Raw genomic sequence first — 16078 nt, 5'->3', positions numbered from 1 at the left:
TCATCTGTTGACACTGGAACACTTTTTGTTCTGATGGCTTGGCCTGTTTAATCAGCTGGGAGTACGTTGGCAAGACAAGCAGAGACATGTGATGTGTTTGTGTAAGCATGGTCCAGTGTATTGTTTCCTCTGGCGGACATGTGGACCTGCTGATGGAATTCAGATGAAACATATCTGAGGTCTCCTGCTACAGTAAAAAATACTGTGCTGATGACCCCACAAAGCTCCTGTAGTACAACAGCTTCATCAAGGATGTTATGATGTAGCTGTAAAGATGTAGCACCAACAGTCTCTGATTCCCCAACCTTATTTCATCCATTTCATTTTCCTGTATCTTGACATTAGCCCAGGAGCAGGCTGGGTAGTGGAGTAGCCTTAGGTCCAAGCTGGGTTAGCTTAGCTCCTGCCTCTCTTCCTGTGGCTGTAGCACAGCTTTTGGTGGCGTTTTGGTGTGGGTGGAAGATGTTTTGCCGGTAATTGTCTCAAAGTCTCCTGCCCTTAATCCAGTCCTCGCGCTTCCTTTTCCCATGTGGATTAGTGTATTTCAGTCATAGATGTAGCTACTGGCTGTCGTCGTCACCATGGTCACAGTTAACGTCTTTCTTTTATCTTATATAACCTCATCTTCTTTCATTCCTCAAACATCTCGTTTACTTTCTGTGCTTTGTCTTCTCTGCAGGCCAACTTGCTGTCGTCCCATCGCACTCTGGTTCACCGGGTAGAAACAATCGCCCTGGGAGACCAGCCTTGTGACCGTGGAGAACATGTCACACTCTTCCTCTTCAACGACTGCCTTGAGGTGAGAATACACACAAAACGCCAAGTTTGACTATCTCACTATCTCAAAAAGTTCACACCTAGTTGACCTGTTTTACCATAGGCCAGGGCTGGAGGTAAAACTTCAGATTAGATTTGGACTATCTTGAACTCTTCAAGTCTATTAACTCCATACTTGAATCTTTATCTGCCTTCAACTGTAATCGTGAAATCTTAATTTTCCTTTTTAAAGACCTCAGTCACACCAACGTTTAAAATGGTCATTCATTTCAAACTACTCAATTATTTCACACTTATCCACAATTCACTTTAATTAACAGAGTAATTTAACTCTAAATCCACCTTTTTGACATAGTAAATTACATGTACTGTCACTTTTATTACACCATCTTTAAGAAATGTAATTGAAAGGAGTAGTTCTCAGTATAAATGCACACCCTCCCCACCATTCATTCATATCCAATATTCTGCTGCATCCTGGATTGTTGGATGCAGAGAGATGGAGGCTAAAAATAATTGAAAGTCATTTTAGCAACAGATTTTGTATTTTTATTAAAACAATGTGAAAGACACAAAGGGGCAGTTATAAATGTGATACAAATTTAATAATTTAGGAAACGTAGTTACAATGCGTAGAGAGTGCTTTCTATTTTCACCACTTTCAACTCTTGATACCATTTGACCAATGATGTAAGCATAAATACCGTTCCTGTGTACCTTGTTCGTTAAGCGAGACGCAGCATGGCTCTCAGCATGTTCTTAAACACATGCTGAGATTCATGTGCACACGCAGCGTTGAATACAAGAAGGGGGGCCTTTTGCAGAGTAGCAACATTGAAAAGGTGATCAATCCCTGTGTGCAGTCTATCATTGCTGCCACCATCAGTTAATTAGCAAAGAAGCAGCGCACGAATGGAAAGAGAGGGTGTGTGTGTGTGTGTGTGTGTGTGTGTGTGTGTGTGTGTGTGTGTGTGTGTGTGTGTGTGTGTGTGTGTGTGTGTGTGTGTGTGTGCGTGTGCATGGATTCCTGCTGTTCCTCCATGTAGTCCTGGATGTATAATGAGTGAATGTGGTGTTTGAGTGGGTGGCCTCACTACTCCTCTCCATCTCACATCATTGATTACTCTTGCATTCATATAACGACTCTCCCCCTCTTCACTCACACTGCCAAAATAACAATGACCTACGGTGTAGTGTCCTATTTCGTCTTCTCCCCTATCTCTCTCTCGCTCTCGCTCCCTACCTCCTCTCTCTCAGCATCTAATTAATGTGGCATTAATGAGTTGCATCGTTTACCTCTATGAAGGCCTCATTGATTTATTGCCAAATAACCGATAGCGGCTTCACCCACACACTGCAAAATGCACACACACTCAATTCTAAATCGCAACCACACACACACACACACACACACACACACACACACACACACACACACAAGTTGCCATTCTCCCCATTCCCCTCCAAAGTGGCTGTCTATTTTGTGCATCTTTTCTGGTGTGTGTGCGTCTGCAGATCGCGAGGAAGCGACACAAGGTGATCAATACATTTAAGAGTCCGCTGGGACAGACGAGACCACCGCCTCCGCTCAAACACATCGCACTGATGCCGCTGTCCCAGATCCGCAGAGTGCTGGACCTGCAGGACACAGAAGGTAACACAGCGACAGCATGCACACACTGTAAACTAATGAGGCTACTGCTTATCACTTCATCTGCATTTCATTTGAGGGTGTTTTATGGCTCCCTCTCTATCTGCACTCCCTTGTGTTGTACCACTCAAATCAGTGTATTTTGGAGTGTCCCTATTATTATAGCGCAATGCTTAAACGAGTGACTCACGTGCACTAAAAGGCCGGCTATGTACAGAGAAGCTCCGATTACAACAATGACACAGAGGGGCAGTGACTTTATTCTCTGCTCAGGTTACTACTACACTATATCTTCATAGTTCGCTGTTCTGGATATCTTTATAGAGAACCTTTAATTATACACGTAATGCTTCCTGTTCTCAAATGTGAGGCAGAGATGACACCATACTCACCGATTCCCATCTCTCTCAGGCCTTCTTCATCAGCAGTGTTGGATATCATTAAAACATTATCTCCACAGTTTTTCCTGCTGAGAGAGGAAAAAAGCTCCAAGATCCCACATTAGTATGACACACTGACAAGTGCAGGGGATCCAACAGCAATTGTTTCTTACATAATTTGGCACTTCCTTTATTTTGTCTACCCCTGTAGTTTCATGTGAGAACACAACGTTCTCTGACAAATGCTATCTTTACACAGGGAACAGTGATGATTGATCTTCATGCAGTTTGGATGGAGCACTGAATTTGTCTTGCATGTTTTTGTTTTTTTCTTCCACTTTTTCCACGTCTGCTCTTATCTTTCCATTTGTTTCTCTTCCTGTTCTTCCCGTCCAATGCTCTTCCTCGACCATCCTCATCCTTTTCTGTCTCATTCTCTTCATTTCAATCTCTTCACTGGACAATTTTCTTCCTCCTTTCATTTTGCCACTGTTCATTATTGTCTCTCTCTCTCTCTCCATCACTGTCTGTCCTTCTCTCGCTCTCTCACTGCCTCCCTTCAGAGTGTGTGAATGCATTCGCCTTGGTGGTTCGCCCTCCAACTGAACAGGAGAACCTGTTGTTCAGCTTCCAACTGGCCGGGGAGGAAACGGTTAAAAGCGCCTGGCTGCGAACTCTGTGCCGCCATGTCGCCAACACCATCTGCAAGGCTGATGCGGTGAGAAGCTGCGCACACACAGACACACAAAGAGAAGATAATGGCTTGTTTGACAGAGTGGCAGCCAGGGAAGGAAGCTGTGATAGCTCTGTAATCTTCAACAGCAGTTTACTCTGAAGAGCCTTTTCCTCTCCAAAAACAAATCGGTCCAGTCTAAAAGCCCTTCCACACCTACCTCGGTCCTGAACTTCAGACTTTTCTGGTGATCCAAACCAAAAAGACCATGGTTCAGTTTGTTTCTAGTGTTGGACCATAACAGGAAGTTCTGGCCGGCTGTTGTCAGAGCCAGATCAAACAAAATGAGTAGCACATGCGTGGAGGAGGAAACTTAATGTTTAATTGACATTTGGGCCTCCGACTTGACAAAGAGTCAATTGGAAAGAACTCCCGAACATTTTTAATTTTAATAATTATTAATAAGAGAAATCAACTGTACACACTGCACTGCTACGTTCACAGCCGCAACGTTACTGCTGACTGCTTACTCATCGTCACACACGGCACTTATTTCTTTATTGGTTTATTGGTTTATTTGATAAGAGACAGTGCACATTAATAAAAACATGGCTATAAATGCGCCAGAGTTAGCCAAGAGGCTATTTTTCATCTGTAGTCCCAAGTCAGATGTTACAAAGTAAACCTAAAAACAGAATATAGGATTGCAATATTATGCTGCATTATTAGACACTAAAAAACATCCATGTCAGAGGCACAAAACATAAAAGCATGAGAGTTTGAGAAATATAGAAATCAGACACAGCTAAACAACAATAAAAGACGTGCATGCAGGTAGATGAGGGTTGACCGGCAATTTCAAGACAGACAGATTTACTCATACAGGAATAGTGCATTTCTTGGGGACTATTTTCAGCTGTGAATTAATACACATCTGGTGCTCTAGCGAGTAATTCCAAAAGCAATTGATGAATTGGATTGAAATTCATTTTTAAATAATCTAGTGTGTGTCCACGGTAATGAACAGTGCAGCAGTGTGGCTCATTGATGTGCTTTTTATAGCATTGAACAACATGAAACACAGAGGAATACAGACAATACTCGTTAGTTCTACCAGTTCCTAGTTGGTTTTATTCTTTTCATGATATTTTTCATGATGAACAAAAACAGAACACCCCCAACTGTAATGGTTAGGGGAGATTTTGGAAAACCAACTTGTTATGAGCTGATTAGGCGTGATGATTATGAGTCCACAGGAAAGTTATGGAGGTGAAGCTGTATGCTCTATTTAGCAGAGCAGGCAGCAGGGGGCGATCTTGCCCTCTGTTCAGCCTGCCACCTCGCAGCTGCATTCTTAATGCTGTTTTCACTGGGTCAGCGCTACGATGTGAATACCAACGAGATAGAGCCCTGCTTGTTAACAAGCTCAGTGCAGGGTGAGGGCGGGAGAGAAATACGGAGTGTGTGTGTGTGTGTGTGTGTGTGTGTGTGTGTGTGTGTGTGTGTGTGTGTGTGTGTGTGTGTGTGTGTGTGTGTCCTACCACAAAACGTAAAGTATCTATCAGCATTGATTGTGTGAATTGCACACTTCAGGTCATGATTTATTCTTTTTTCTCGTCTGGTAACCAGGAAGACCTGATTCAGTGCACAGACCCAGACTCACTACAGGTCAGCACCAAGGATATGGACAGCACCCTGAGCAAAGCTTCCAGGGCCATCAAGAAGACCTCTAAAAAGGTAAGGTTTCCCATCATGAACATGCCCAGCTGCACCTCTTCCAGTGGTGGGTCACGGTAACATACACTTGGAGCAGCCTGGTGTTGTTCAGACTGCTGAATGCAGTGAAGTCAGCGAAACTAGTTTTTAACCAGATGTTGGTGCACTCCTGCCGTCCCGTGTGATTGGCTCCTCAGCTAACAGAGCTGTCAGCAGCCACACAAGAGAGGCACGTGACCTGAAGTCGACCCGGGTGTCCTCATTCAGGTACGGCCCGGTTTCAGACTGACAGGACTACTTAAATTATTTCCTGCTATGTTACACAGAAACATGAATGGAATTAGGCACAAGACATCCGGTGCAGACTCTTCCCTTTGATGTGTTTCTGGGCTGGGATTGAAGTCTGCCTGAGATTTTTCTTAGCTGCTCTTTCCAGCTCATCCAGACAGGGCAGCTGAAGGATTTAAATATTTAACTGAATATAAGCATCATACTGCCTGAAAGAATCTTTGGAACAAGCAGATAAAAGATATGCGACGTTGTCATCGGTGCTTGGAAAAAATAGTTTATCTGACTCTAAAGCAGACGCATTTGAGGGAGCAACTGAGAGCAGTGAAGGTTAGCAGATTAAAGAAGGGCTACGGGGCAGACTGTCAGTCGAGCAATTCTCTCTTTCTTGGTGCTACAAAGTTTCTTTCCTCATTCACAGTTAAACATAGCCACATATGCAGAGGTCAACAGCTTCAAGAAATAGGTTTGCATGTATTCATTATATACGAGACTACTCCTTTAACAGATAACAGCACATTATAGAACTGCTAATGGCAAAATGTTTGGGCGCTTATAAAAAAATATTGCTTGTCAGATGCTGATCCTTCTCACGAGCTGTCACAAAGGCTATTCACTTTTTGGAAGCTAAGATAGCAGCTGAAACTCTTTTTAGATTACAGTGCTCCCTGGCTTTTCTGCCGGTCTCATCTTTTAGCACTTTTCCACTTAAGCGGTCAGTACGAAGTGTCAGGATTTGGTATGACAGCGATTTTCATTCCTGATTTTCATTTTGTCATTATGTTTCCAGCTGGTCTGCTTGAATGTCCATTCGTCTGAACGTATATGCGTCCCATCCTTACATGAACGTTGTATCTGAGTTCTAAGCATTACCAAATGAAGTACCAGCCTGCTGCTGCTAAACTATATAGGAATACGTCTTTTGACATGGGTATCTTTGGATGTTTTTATATTGTAATTATCATTGGGCACATTACCCTTATAATAAATCAAAAGTACGTTGTTAATGAAAGCTGTTACCTTTGTTGTTCAGACCACGTAATGTCTAGTACAGATGGTCCTCTGCCAATAAGCACTGCAGGTGATGTGCATGTGACTGTGTTTGGGACGAATAAAGAACAGGTTGTATAATTATCCTCAGCTGTGACGGATACTAAGATACTCAAAACGAAGTGGCTGATCCCAGTCAATCCATTGCTAAGATTGTGTGTGTGTGTGTGTGTGTGTGTGTGTGTGTGTGTGTGTGTGTGTGTGTGTGTGTGTGTGTGTGTGTGTGTGTGTGTGTGTGTGTGTGTGTGTGTGTGTGTGTGTGTGTGCGCTAGGTTACCAGGGCCTTTTCCTTCACCAAGACCCCGAAGCGTGTGATCCAGAGGGCATTCATGGCCAACAGTACTCCAGATGAGAAAAACCAGAGGCTGAGTTGTGAAAACCGTCTCGGCAGCAGCGCCACGCTGGCTGTAAGTCTTTTTTGTTCATATTTGGTGGGGAAAAGGACATGATGCTCTCTTATATAAGTTTTGGTTTACTTACTTCAGAAAATACATTTCCTGAATTTAAAAATGTGTCTACTCCTGTCTCTTTTATATCAACAGCATAACACAATTAATACTGGGATGTGTCTCTGTCCATCTACCTTTCCATCTGTTCCTCATTTCTTTTCTTCTCTGTCCATCTCTTCCTCCCTTTGAGAACCAGACAATTGATCTCTCCATCAATCCATGATGGAGCAGCTTTCAATCGGTGTCGGTTGTTTTGATCGAGCTTGATTTAAAAAGCAGGAAAAGAGCCTTCTGCTCCTAAAAGTGCAGGAACTTTTTCTGCTCTTTTGCAAGATTGCTATTTCAGTAGTTACATACTTATTTTCCTACACATGTTGTGTTATAGCCAGTGTTAGAATGACTCATTTCATGATACTCTATTTTCATTAAACAAGTGGGTGTGAAGAAGAGGAGAAATGTAGAAGTTAAAGAAAAAGAAATCTAATTCCCACATTATTCCCACCGCTTACACACTTTTGTTAGTCACTTATCTTACTCGTTACCTTGTTTCCAATGACACAAGGATTTCAATTTATAATGATGATCAATATTGATATATATTAATGTATAAACTGGTCCGTGACTCAAACTCATTTCGTAGATTAGCATATAATAGTTTGCTGTGTAGAATGCAAAGGTCTTTAATGTGGCTTCAGGTGATTCCTCGTTAACACTGGCAGCAGAGTGTGCTTTATCCTTTTTCACTGTTGGCACTTCCTTTAATACAAACAGAGCAGGTGAGTCTCAGCAACAACTACTGCATCTAAAGAAAGGGAAAGTTAATGTGGCTGCTGAGACCATTTGGCTAATGAGGACAGAGCTATGAAATATATCTCGACAGCTATAGACATGTCATGGTAAAAGACCTCCTCACCAGTGGATGATCCATGGAGGGGACAACAAGTTTGACTAAGGTTGCTGGAGTATAAACTCAGGATGATCGGATCTCAAAGATGTGTACTGGTCCGTTAAAGGCAATTATAACTTTATCTTTATTGAGCCTGATCTTTTGTTTCATGTCAACTGTCACACAGGTTTTTTTATGCAATGCAGAGCTATTCAATTGTCAAGCATAAACATTGTATTGATTTGAATAACTTTAAATCTACTTGAAGTGTGCACTGTGCTACTGTAGGAAAATAGAATAGAAACATGATCAGGTCACCCCTACTCAAATCCAGTAGAGCAGGACACATTAGCCTACACTCAGATATAGCAGCATCCAGGACTAGCTCCCACACAGTAGATGCTGTGTGCCACACAGTAGATGTTTCACACGCTAGCTGTGCTACACGCTAGCTGTGCTACACAGCTTTCTTTTGAACCTGTGTTTATCAATTTAACAGTGAAGGCTGTTGTGCAATGTATTTTTAAAACTACAGTCTGTCAAGGTATGCAATTTTAAATGTTCCCCTGCAGATGTCTTTCTTGCTCTGCTTAAACTTAACTCCTAACATTTCTAACTTTCTTCATGTGATACACAGCCTTATATAGTCTTTCATCTGTTTCTGTCTTTGGTTTTACCTTCTGAGGTTATGCTCTCTCCTTGAGTTCTGTTTCAGCATCTCTATTCTCTGCCTGTCTCATCTTGTTTTTCAGGTTTGGTTTCATGATATGTAAATGTTCCATGTGTGTCTCCCCTCTGTTATGTGCTCTAGATGTCTCGCTCTGCCTCAACGTTCAGTTTGAGTGATTCTGCCAAGAGCAGTGCTGTGGTGCAGCGCTCTAACTCTCTGGACCATCCTCTAGTCAGAGCCAGGGTCCCCGTCTGTATACGCACCCCCAGCAGCCCACCCCCAAACCCTGCCCCCGAGTTTAACGAAAGCCTCCGCCCCTTCTATTGCCCTAGCACCCAAGACCCCAAGTCCATCCTTCATGCTCCACTATTGTCCCAACCAGCACCAGCTCATTCAGGCCCCGACACCTCTCAACAGTCCACCACTTCAACCCTTTCCACCTCGATTCCAGCTGTCCGAAACTTCATTCAGCTCAACTCAAAAAACTCCCAACCAAAATCTAGCCAGCACGTGTCCAGACACCTACCCTCAGTGGGGTTCCAGCCAAGGTTCCTGGCTACTCAGCCTGTTAATGTCAAAGGCAGGACCTTTTCTGAGTCCTACAGGGATCCCCAAGCCCCCTTGGACCCACGCAAGGCTGCCCTGACCAGTCCTCGCAGGGAGACTCTGCTCTAAACCTCAGTCCTGGAGTCTGATGTGAGCAAACCTATCACTGTGGGCTAGTTTCAACTAGGGGTGCACCAATACCATTTTCAATTTCATATTAATCCTCATTACCTGCTGATTACTCTGTGTTGGCCTTTAACATCCAAATGCCACAGATGCATTTCTATTCCCAAATCAACTCCTTAGAAGCTGAGGCCCTTTGAAAAGATGCATCAGATTAACGAGGCTCCGCTGAACTCTGAACTTCAATGGTTAGATAAGGGGGGGGGGTAATGCTTCTCCCTATTTGAGATTGTATACAGGGCAGAGATTTTAAGGGTTGATTTGGAATTGCTCTGCTCTTATGAATCACCTGGGTTACTAACTGATGGTGGTGGCTGGGCATGTTCACTAGGTGGGTGCCAATAATTGTGGGCTGTATACAAAAGGGTATAAAGGAGCTGAGTTGGTGTAGAGCTGGGACATAAGAGATTTGTCCAGGTGGAAGCCTGCTCTCCTTCAGGAGAAAAAGGCTCCTATAAAGGCATGTTGTCACTTATAGAATAATATTTCACTTTACTGTCAGGTTTTAAACATTCCTGTTTAGTACGGGGAAATTCATATTCATTATAAAGGCTTGATCTGATTATTAATCATTCACATTAAAAAGTGTTACTAAGTTAAAGTCAGAGGTCTTTGTTTTTAATCTAAGTAGCCACTTCAGCAAGAACTTAAGGGACTAATATGGGAGTAGCTCCTGTCATCAGTGTATGAATGATGACATGTAGTGTTAAAGAGCTTCGAGTGGCCAGAAGACTAGAAAAGAGAGACACAAGTACAGTCCATCTACCATTTAATAGAAGTGCCAGTTGGCGATAATATCAACAGTAATCTAAATGTCAAGGCATGCCTTTGATTGTGGATGCTACGCTCTTTGTGTGTTTTGGCTAGTTTACACAAAAACAGCTCCCTAGAATTCCAATGTTAGTGTATCCATGGTCGCCAGGCTGACTTCTCATCTTTCACTTGTGGTGGCAGGTCACGTGTCATCTGTCCCACATTTGAACCCCTTGTGATCTTCACCTCAGCCATTTAACCCGTTCCATGTTAGATGGACAGAGCTCTACCGGTCTGAAAGCTATTCATGCTTGTGACATGGGCTTCCAACAGACACATGAGTGTTATCTGTTTGGAGATCATTAAACCATTTCACAATGAACCATACAAAAGCCTTTTCATTCCAACCAACAGAACAGGGAATCAATTATCCATTTTACTCCTATTTTGAGCATCAATATGATTTCTATTCATATTTGGTCATAAACCAACATATTGAACAAATCATTTTTTTTTATCTGATGATGGCGCTAGACGAGAAGTTAAAGGTTTACCAAAGTTATTAGAATTCATCCTGACGGGACCATGAATGTCTGAACCACATTTCAGGACAATCCACCCAAATACTCATGAAAACTTTTTAGTTTTGACCAAAGAAGAGGACAGACAGACAGACAGACACACCATCCCTAAAGCCAATGTCATGAGCATGGCTAGAGAATTTCTTCAACTGACTTTGGGAACGTTGTAGACATGATTGAGACAATGACAATAGTCCCAAAAATGTCTACCTCCCCATTGTCTACAATGGTTTTGTGTCCATCCTTCTGGATGTTAAACTCAGTCCAGACACTTTGCTGTCCCAGAACCCAGGCCACATCCATCATGTTACTGTAGTATTGGCAGAAGATGAAGTCAGCCGCACTGAGCGGGGGAATTTAATATTACAAATAACAGCACATTCGATTTTAATTGGGTGTGATGTATGTCTTGCATCATTCATTGCTGCATTAGGATTGCTAATGGAAATTAGCACTTAATGGGAGGCCTCCTGACTGATAACAGTACCATAACATTGCATTACTTTAATTATTTAAAATAGAATAAAATGATTGGATTGAGGAGGGTGGCACATTATCATTAGTAATAGTACATTTCATATTCTAAAAAAAGCAACAGCCCCAGCATGTTCAATATGTATAATGTATAAGAAAGAGGTGAAAGTCAGCTACTCTCTCATTTTTGATACAGAGCTCTCTGATGTGTGGTTATTAGAGCCACGAGATGGATGAACCGGGAACAGATAGCAGATCCAGATGACCGCAATATTTTCTCCCCACTCAGGATTTCAAATTAATAGAATTAATAGGAATCTGATCAGATGATTGAACCTTAGACATATGTGCATAAAGATGGACGACATGAGTAAAAACATCTCCATCCCCTCGGTGGTTAGTTGCAGAAGTACTACCCTGAGCCTTCCACTTAGCACTTATTGTATTCATATTAGTTTGTTTTCTGTGCTGTACTTATGCTCTGGTTAGAGCATAAGTACAGCACAGAAAACAAACTAATATGAATACATGAATATGCTCTTAGATGCTTGTTTAAACAAGGAGATGCACTTATGACTTCTGGTGACTAGTAGTTCTCTTGAATACCTATGTTGAATACACTTATTGTAAGTCGCTTTGGATAAAAGCGTCTGCTAAATGACTGTAATCTAATGCAGGATAGGTCATAAACCCCGCCCCCTCCATGGGACAAAATCAAAGTACACGTTTGGCTTTGGCGATTATTAAAATCCCCCCACTGACAATATTGCTTTAAGAAAAACAATATACAAAATAATTGTCAAAAAAAAAGAATCCCTTTAATCCGTCCTTTGGCTCTCCTTCGCATTAAAACCAAAGAATCAACAACACATTTGCGTTCTTTTTGATGACGAGAGCAGACATTTTTGCTGTTGGAGTCATTGCTACCTGGGGCTGTACCCAATAGTTTGAAGCTTTGACGCTTCATTCACTACGTTGACATTTGAATTATTATCATAATTATTATTAACTGACAAACATTGGCCTCAACCCCCCCCCCCCTCCTTTCTTTGAAACACACAGCGAGCAACGCGCTGTGTCCTCGTTTCTGTAATTATCTCATGTAATTATTTTTCAAAGTTCAAACATGTTTTATCTAACAAAATATTCTGCTCTATTTCTTGACGTTTAGCCTTTTTAAAACTATATTTTCACTGAGGGCAAAAATAGTTTTCTCTCCTGCACCCACCTTTTATTAACAGGGCAATCTAACAGCGCCATGAATGACATGTATATAACCACAAGAACACCAAAGTAGACGTATGCTAGTATTTCATTATTAATAAATATACATATACACGAATGGACCATTACTGTGGCCATATCGTCAACTCCCAAGCCAATCGGTTACCTGAAATGAAATCAGCAGTTAACCATCACAGATTGTGGTGCAGAGTGGCTGAACACAGTGAGACTACTGTAGCTTCCTCCTGTTGCTCCCTCAGGTTGGATGTTCAGCCCGTGGAGCTGCTGAAAGGCTGCTGTGACAGTGTTGTGATCAGCCCCTTTTAATCCGCTCTAATAAAAACCACTTCTGGGTAAACTTAAGTGTTAAGAGCGAGAATACCTCTGCATGACGCTGGTAATATATCGGTGGAAGCGTGGACAATCTGTGTGTGTGAAGCCAGAATGGAGACGTTTTCATGCCCGCTCGCACAAATCAAGAGCTCGTTAGCGTCCGAGCTGAGTTCTGGCAGGTGTGTGTGTGGTGAGGGTCCAATATGTTTGCATTGGGACCGGGACTGCCGTCGACATGGTCTCCCCGCCAGTGGAAAGCAGCCGTTAATCTGCTCATTCATTCAGCTCAGTGTTTGTGAAGCACTCTAGCACTTCTCTCTAACATGTAATGTGGGCCGCCATTCACCGGTCATCTGCTCACACAGGGCAGGAGAAACAGTGGCTCTGCCTCAATGCTTGTAGAGGCCACCTGGTGTGTGTGTGTGTGTGTGTGTGTGTGTGTGTGTGTGTGTGTGTGTGTGTGTGTGTGTGTGTGTGTGTGTGTGTGTGTGTGTGTGTTGTGTGTGTGTGTGTGTGTGTGTGTGTGTGTGTGTGTGTGTGTGTGTAAAAGCAGGTGGAAAGCTAATGAAGTGTGTTTGTGTTGGCAAAGGTTGCCCATCTTGTTGAGTTCAGTGCCAAAGTTTGTGTTTGAAGGCAGAGAAGCTAGTAACAGCGTTTGTCTCTGTGCACTCAGTGATTCAAATGAGGCTGGAGCACATTAACCAACCTTAGTCTTCACACACACACACACACACACACACACACACACTCTTATGGCCATATTTAATCCGTTTACAGTTTTTCCAGATAACATTTTATTTATTTTTTCATAATTCTGTGTTATACGATGAAGTCACATTGTGTCATCAGAAAGTGTCTCATCATATGGTGGATGAATAACATTACAACAATTGAGTACGTCAATATTCAAAATGTAATGAATATCATTGGATGGGATTGATTCTTCTGACTGACACTAGTTGCTTGGATGTTGCTCAGGATGTTCAATTGTAAAATTGTCCTCAGTGAAACAGAGCGGGAGGACAGAAGCACTCTGAGACATAGCGTCCTTTTCTTCTCTTCATTCGCTTCAGGCGCTGTGAAAACCTTGATTTCTATACACTGCGTCCACATTACAGTTTTCATTTTCATTCCATCCGTGTGCTCCACATGGTGGAATCGCAGGCCCTACCTGTGGATGATGGTTGCTGGTATGGAACGGAGTTAAATGGCTGAGTGAACACTTAACATTGACACATGCACTGGTGCTTGTTTCAAATAGTAACCCCATGTCCTCCTGCTGTTATTTAAAGGATACTTTATAACATTGGGTTCACTTTCTGAGATCTGGAAACACAGTAGTAACATTGCTACAACAAACATGAGCAGCCAGACGATTGACAGGTTTAAACCAGAAAGTTAAGTCATCTCAACCATTTAATGGGAGCTAGAAGCAAAAGTAAGCACACGCAGGATTTCTGTGTACACACTAGTGCCATCACATTTCATTCAAAATGTAGACAGTCGGTATGTCAGGGTCAGTACTTTCGGTCAAAGTGGGAGTAAGTTTGACTAACCTGTTCTTTGTTTGAACTCTTTCTGGCTGCTCATGCTTTTTAACACGGGGGACCTTGTAGGAGTGATGTCATAGAGTTGACGTGCAATAGAACTTGAATAAGAGCCCAGTTTTAATAAACCGGAGTGATCCTTTAACAATACAACTGGCTATGTTCTCATTTGTTCCTCTGTTTTCTATTTGCAGGCACACCACTCCCCCTCCATGGTCAACCTGCCTTCCATGTTTGAGAGGAAGTACCACACGTTCAGTCGTTCCACCACCCACCTCTTTTGAGACCAGCAGCCACCTCCCATCTCTCCGTCTCCTAAACAGCAAGACCCGACCCAACAGGTGTGCGCGTCCAACGTGGAAGCTACCTGTCAATTAATGGCAAACTGGCATTTGTCCATCCTGGAGCTCCTCACACACTTTTCAATTCCAGAGGAAATGTTGCTAAGACACATTTGGACAAACTGAAGAATTGTCCAGCTACTGTCAGTGCGTCACAGCTGAGACTTGGGCTGATAAGGATTGACACAATTAAGGAGTTGTTTATCAACCTGATGCCCAACATATGATGCATGTAGCTAAAACTGGTCTGTCTGTTGCTGAGAACGCGCATCTGACAAAGCACTTTGGTGTGTCTTTTCCAAACATGCTCACTGCTTGAGTTAAGACTAGGAGCTAGCTGGAGGAGCTAGCTGGAGGAGCTAGCTGGGACGGTACTGCACCATGCTGGGGGCCATGTGTGTGACATCACCTCTGTAATGTAAAGCTTGCTCTGCCCGTAACTAATGAAGGATGCGCTGCTTTTTGTTGGATACTGTTAATGGATCATCTCAACACGATTGATTTTTTTTTTTTTGTACTTTACCACACACACACACACCCACACACACTCTTTGTGCTAATACATTCAGCTTCCTGGTTGGTTACCACTGTTGGCAGACATAACTATAACCGGTCTGTCCTCTGGTCTGAATGGGGACTTTTTGCTGTCCATAGATGCTATTTTTTTTCTCTAGTAAATTAACATTTCATTTTCGATGATTAACTATTTCTATTTAACAAATGCAGGTGGTTCAGTTCTCGTGTTTGATATTCTAGTTAAAGTTACAAGGTTGACCTCTCTTTACTCTTTTATGTTAACTGACATTTAATGTTGTTTTATTGTAGTGGGGTAGACTTCTTTTCACCTGAGATAATATCACTTCAACATTTAAACCTGATAGTTTCCAGCTTTTATAAAGCTTCTATTTGAACTTTTGAGAGATTGAGTTGAATAAAAGCAGCCGTCCACGTTTTTAAAAGAGCTTTTTACAGCGTATCTGTGTGTTTCAGAAGGAACGCTGCATCACTGTTCATATTTATTCTTGAAGAATACTTTTTTCCTCTTGCTTTTTATGTTGTTTTCTACTTTCATGCCTGTTTTTCCTCTCATTCTGTTTCATTGAGCTTCTATTGTCTCCTGTTATTTCATCTCTGTATTAAATGCACTTAAACATGTACCATGTATTTAAGCTGTTTTTATTTTGTACTCGGCTGAATGTCTTCTATCACCAGCACATTATAAAAACTTTAATTGCATTTATTTGTTGGAGATGCTGACTAATTTTACCAAGTCCTTTTGTGTGAAAATAAATTATCGTATTTCCAGAGAGAGAGAGAGAGAGAGAGAGAGAGAGAGAGAGAGAGAGAGAGAGAGAGAGAGAGAGAGAGAGAGAGAGAGAGAGAGAGAGAGAGAGAGAGAGAGAGAGAGGAGAGAGAGAGAGAGAGAGAGAGAGAGAGAGAGAGAGAGAGAGAGAGAGAGAGAGAGAGAGAGAGAGAGAGAGAGAGGAGAGAGAGAAGAGAGAGAGAGAGAATTATCTGATAAAGCTGTTTCATTGGCTCTTGAAATGTTTGACTGG

At 42.3% G+C, this 16078-nt stretch overlaps 1 protein-coding gene across 1 annotated transcript in view; it reads left to right on the top strand.

Annotated features, from left to right (window-relative positions):
- The window catches only part of LOC137870453 (protein ECT2-like), a 34771-nt gene extending 19094 nt beyond the window's left edge, over positions 1–15677 (top strand). Inside the window, exons 17-22 of the mRNA XM_068707746.1 lie at positions 680–799; positions 2293–2431; positions 3372–3526; positions 5111–5218; positions 6808–6942; positions 14376–15677. Coding sequence (XP_068563847.1) covers positions 680–799; positions 2293–2431; positions 3372–3526; positions 5111–5218; positions 6808–6942; positions 14376–14465 — 747 coding nt within the window. The 3' untranslated portion in view covers positions 14466–15677. The remainder of the gene's footprint in view (positions 1–679; positions 800–2292; positions 2432–3371; positions 3527–5110; positions 5219–6807; positions 6943–14375) is intronic.
- Positions 15678–16078: the final 401 nt, after the last annotated feature.

This window comes from Cebidichthys violaceus, unplaced genomic scaffold (genome assembly GCF_023349555.1).
Source record: "Cebidichthys violaceus isolate CVI_PGR_0920_01 unplaced genomic scaffold, fCebVio1.0.p SCAF_13, whole genome shotgun sequence".
In the NCBI taxonomy this organism is placed as follows: domain Eukaryota; kingdom Metazoa; phylum Chordata; class Actinopteri; order Perciformes; family Stichaeidae; genus Cebidichthys; species Cebidichthys violaceus.
The sequence above is the reverse complement of the archived record's forward strand: the minus strand, read 5'-3'. Positions and strand labels throughout refer to the sequence as shown.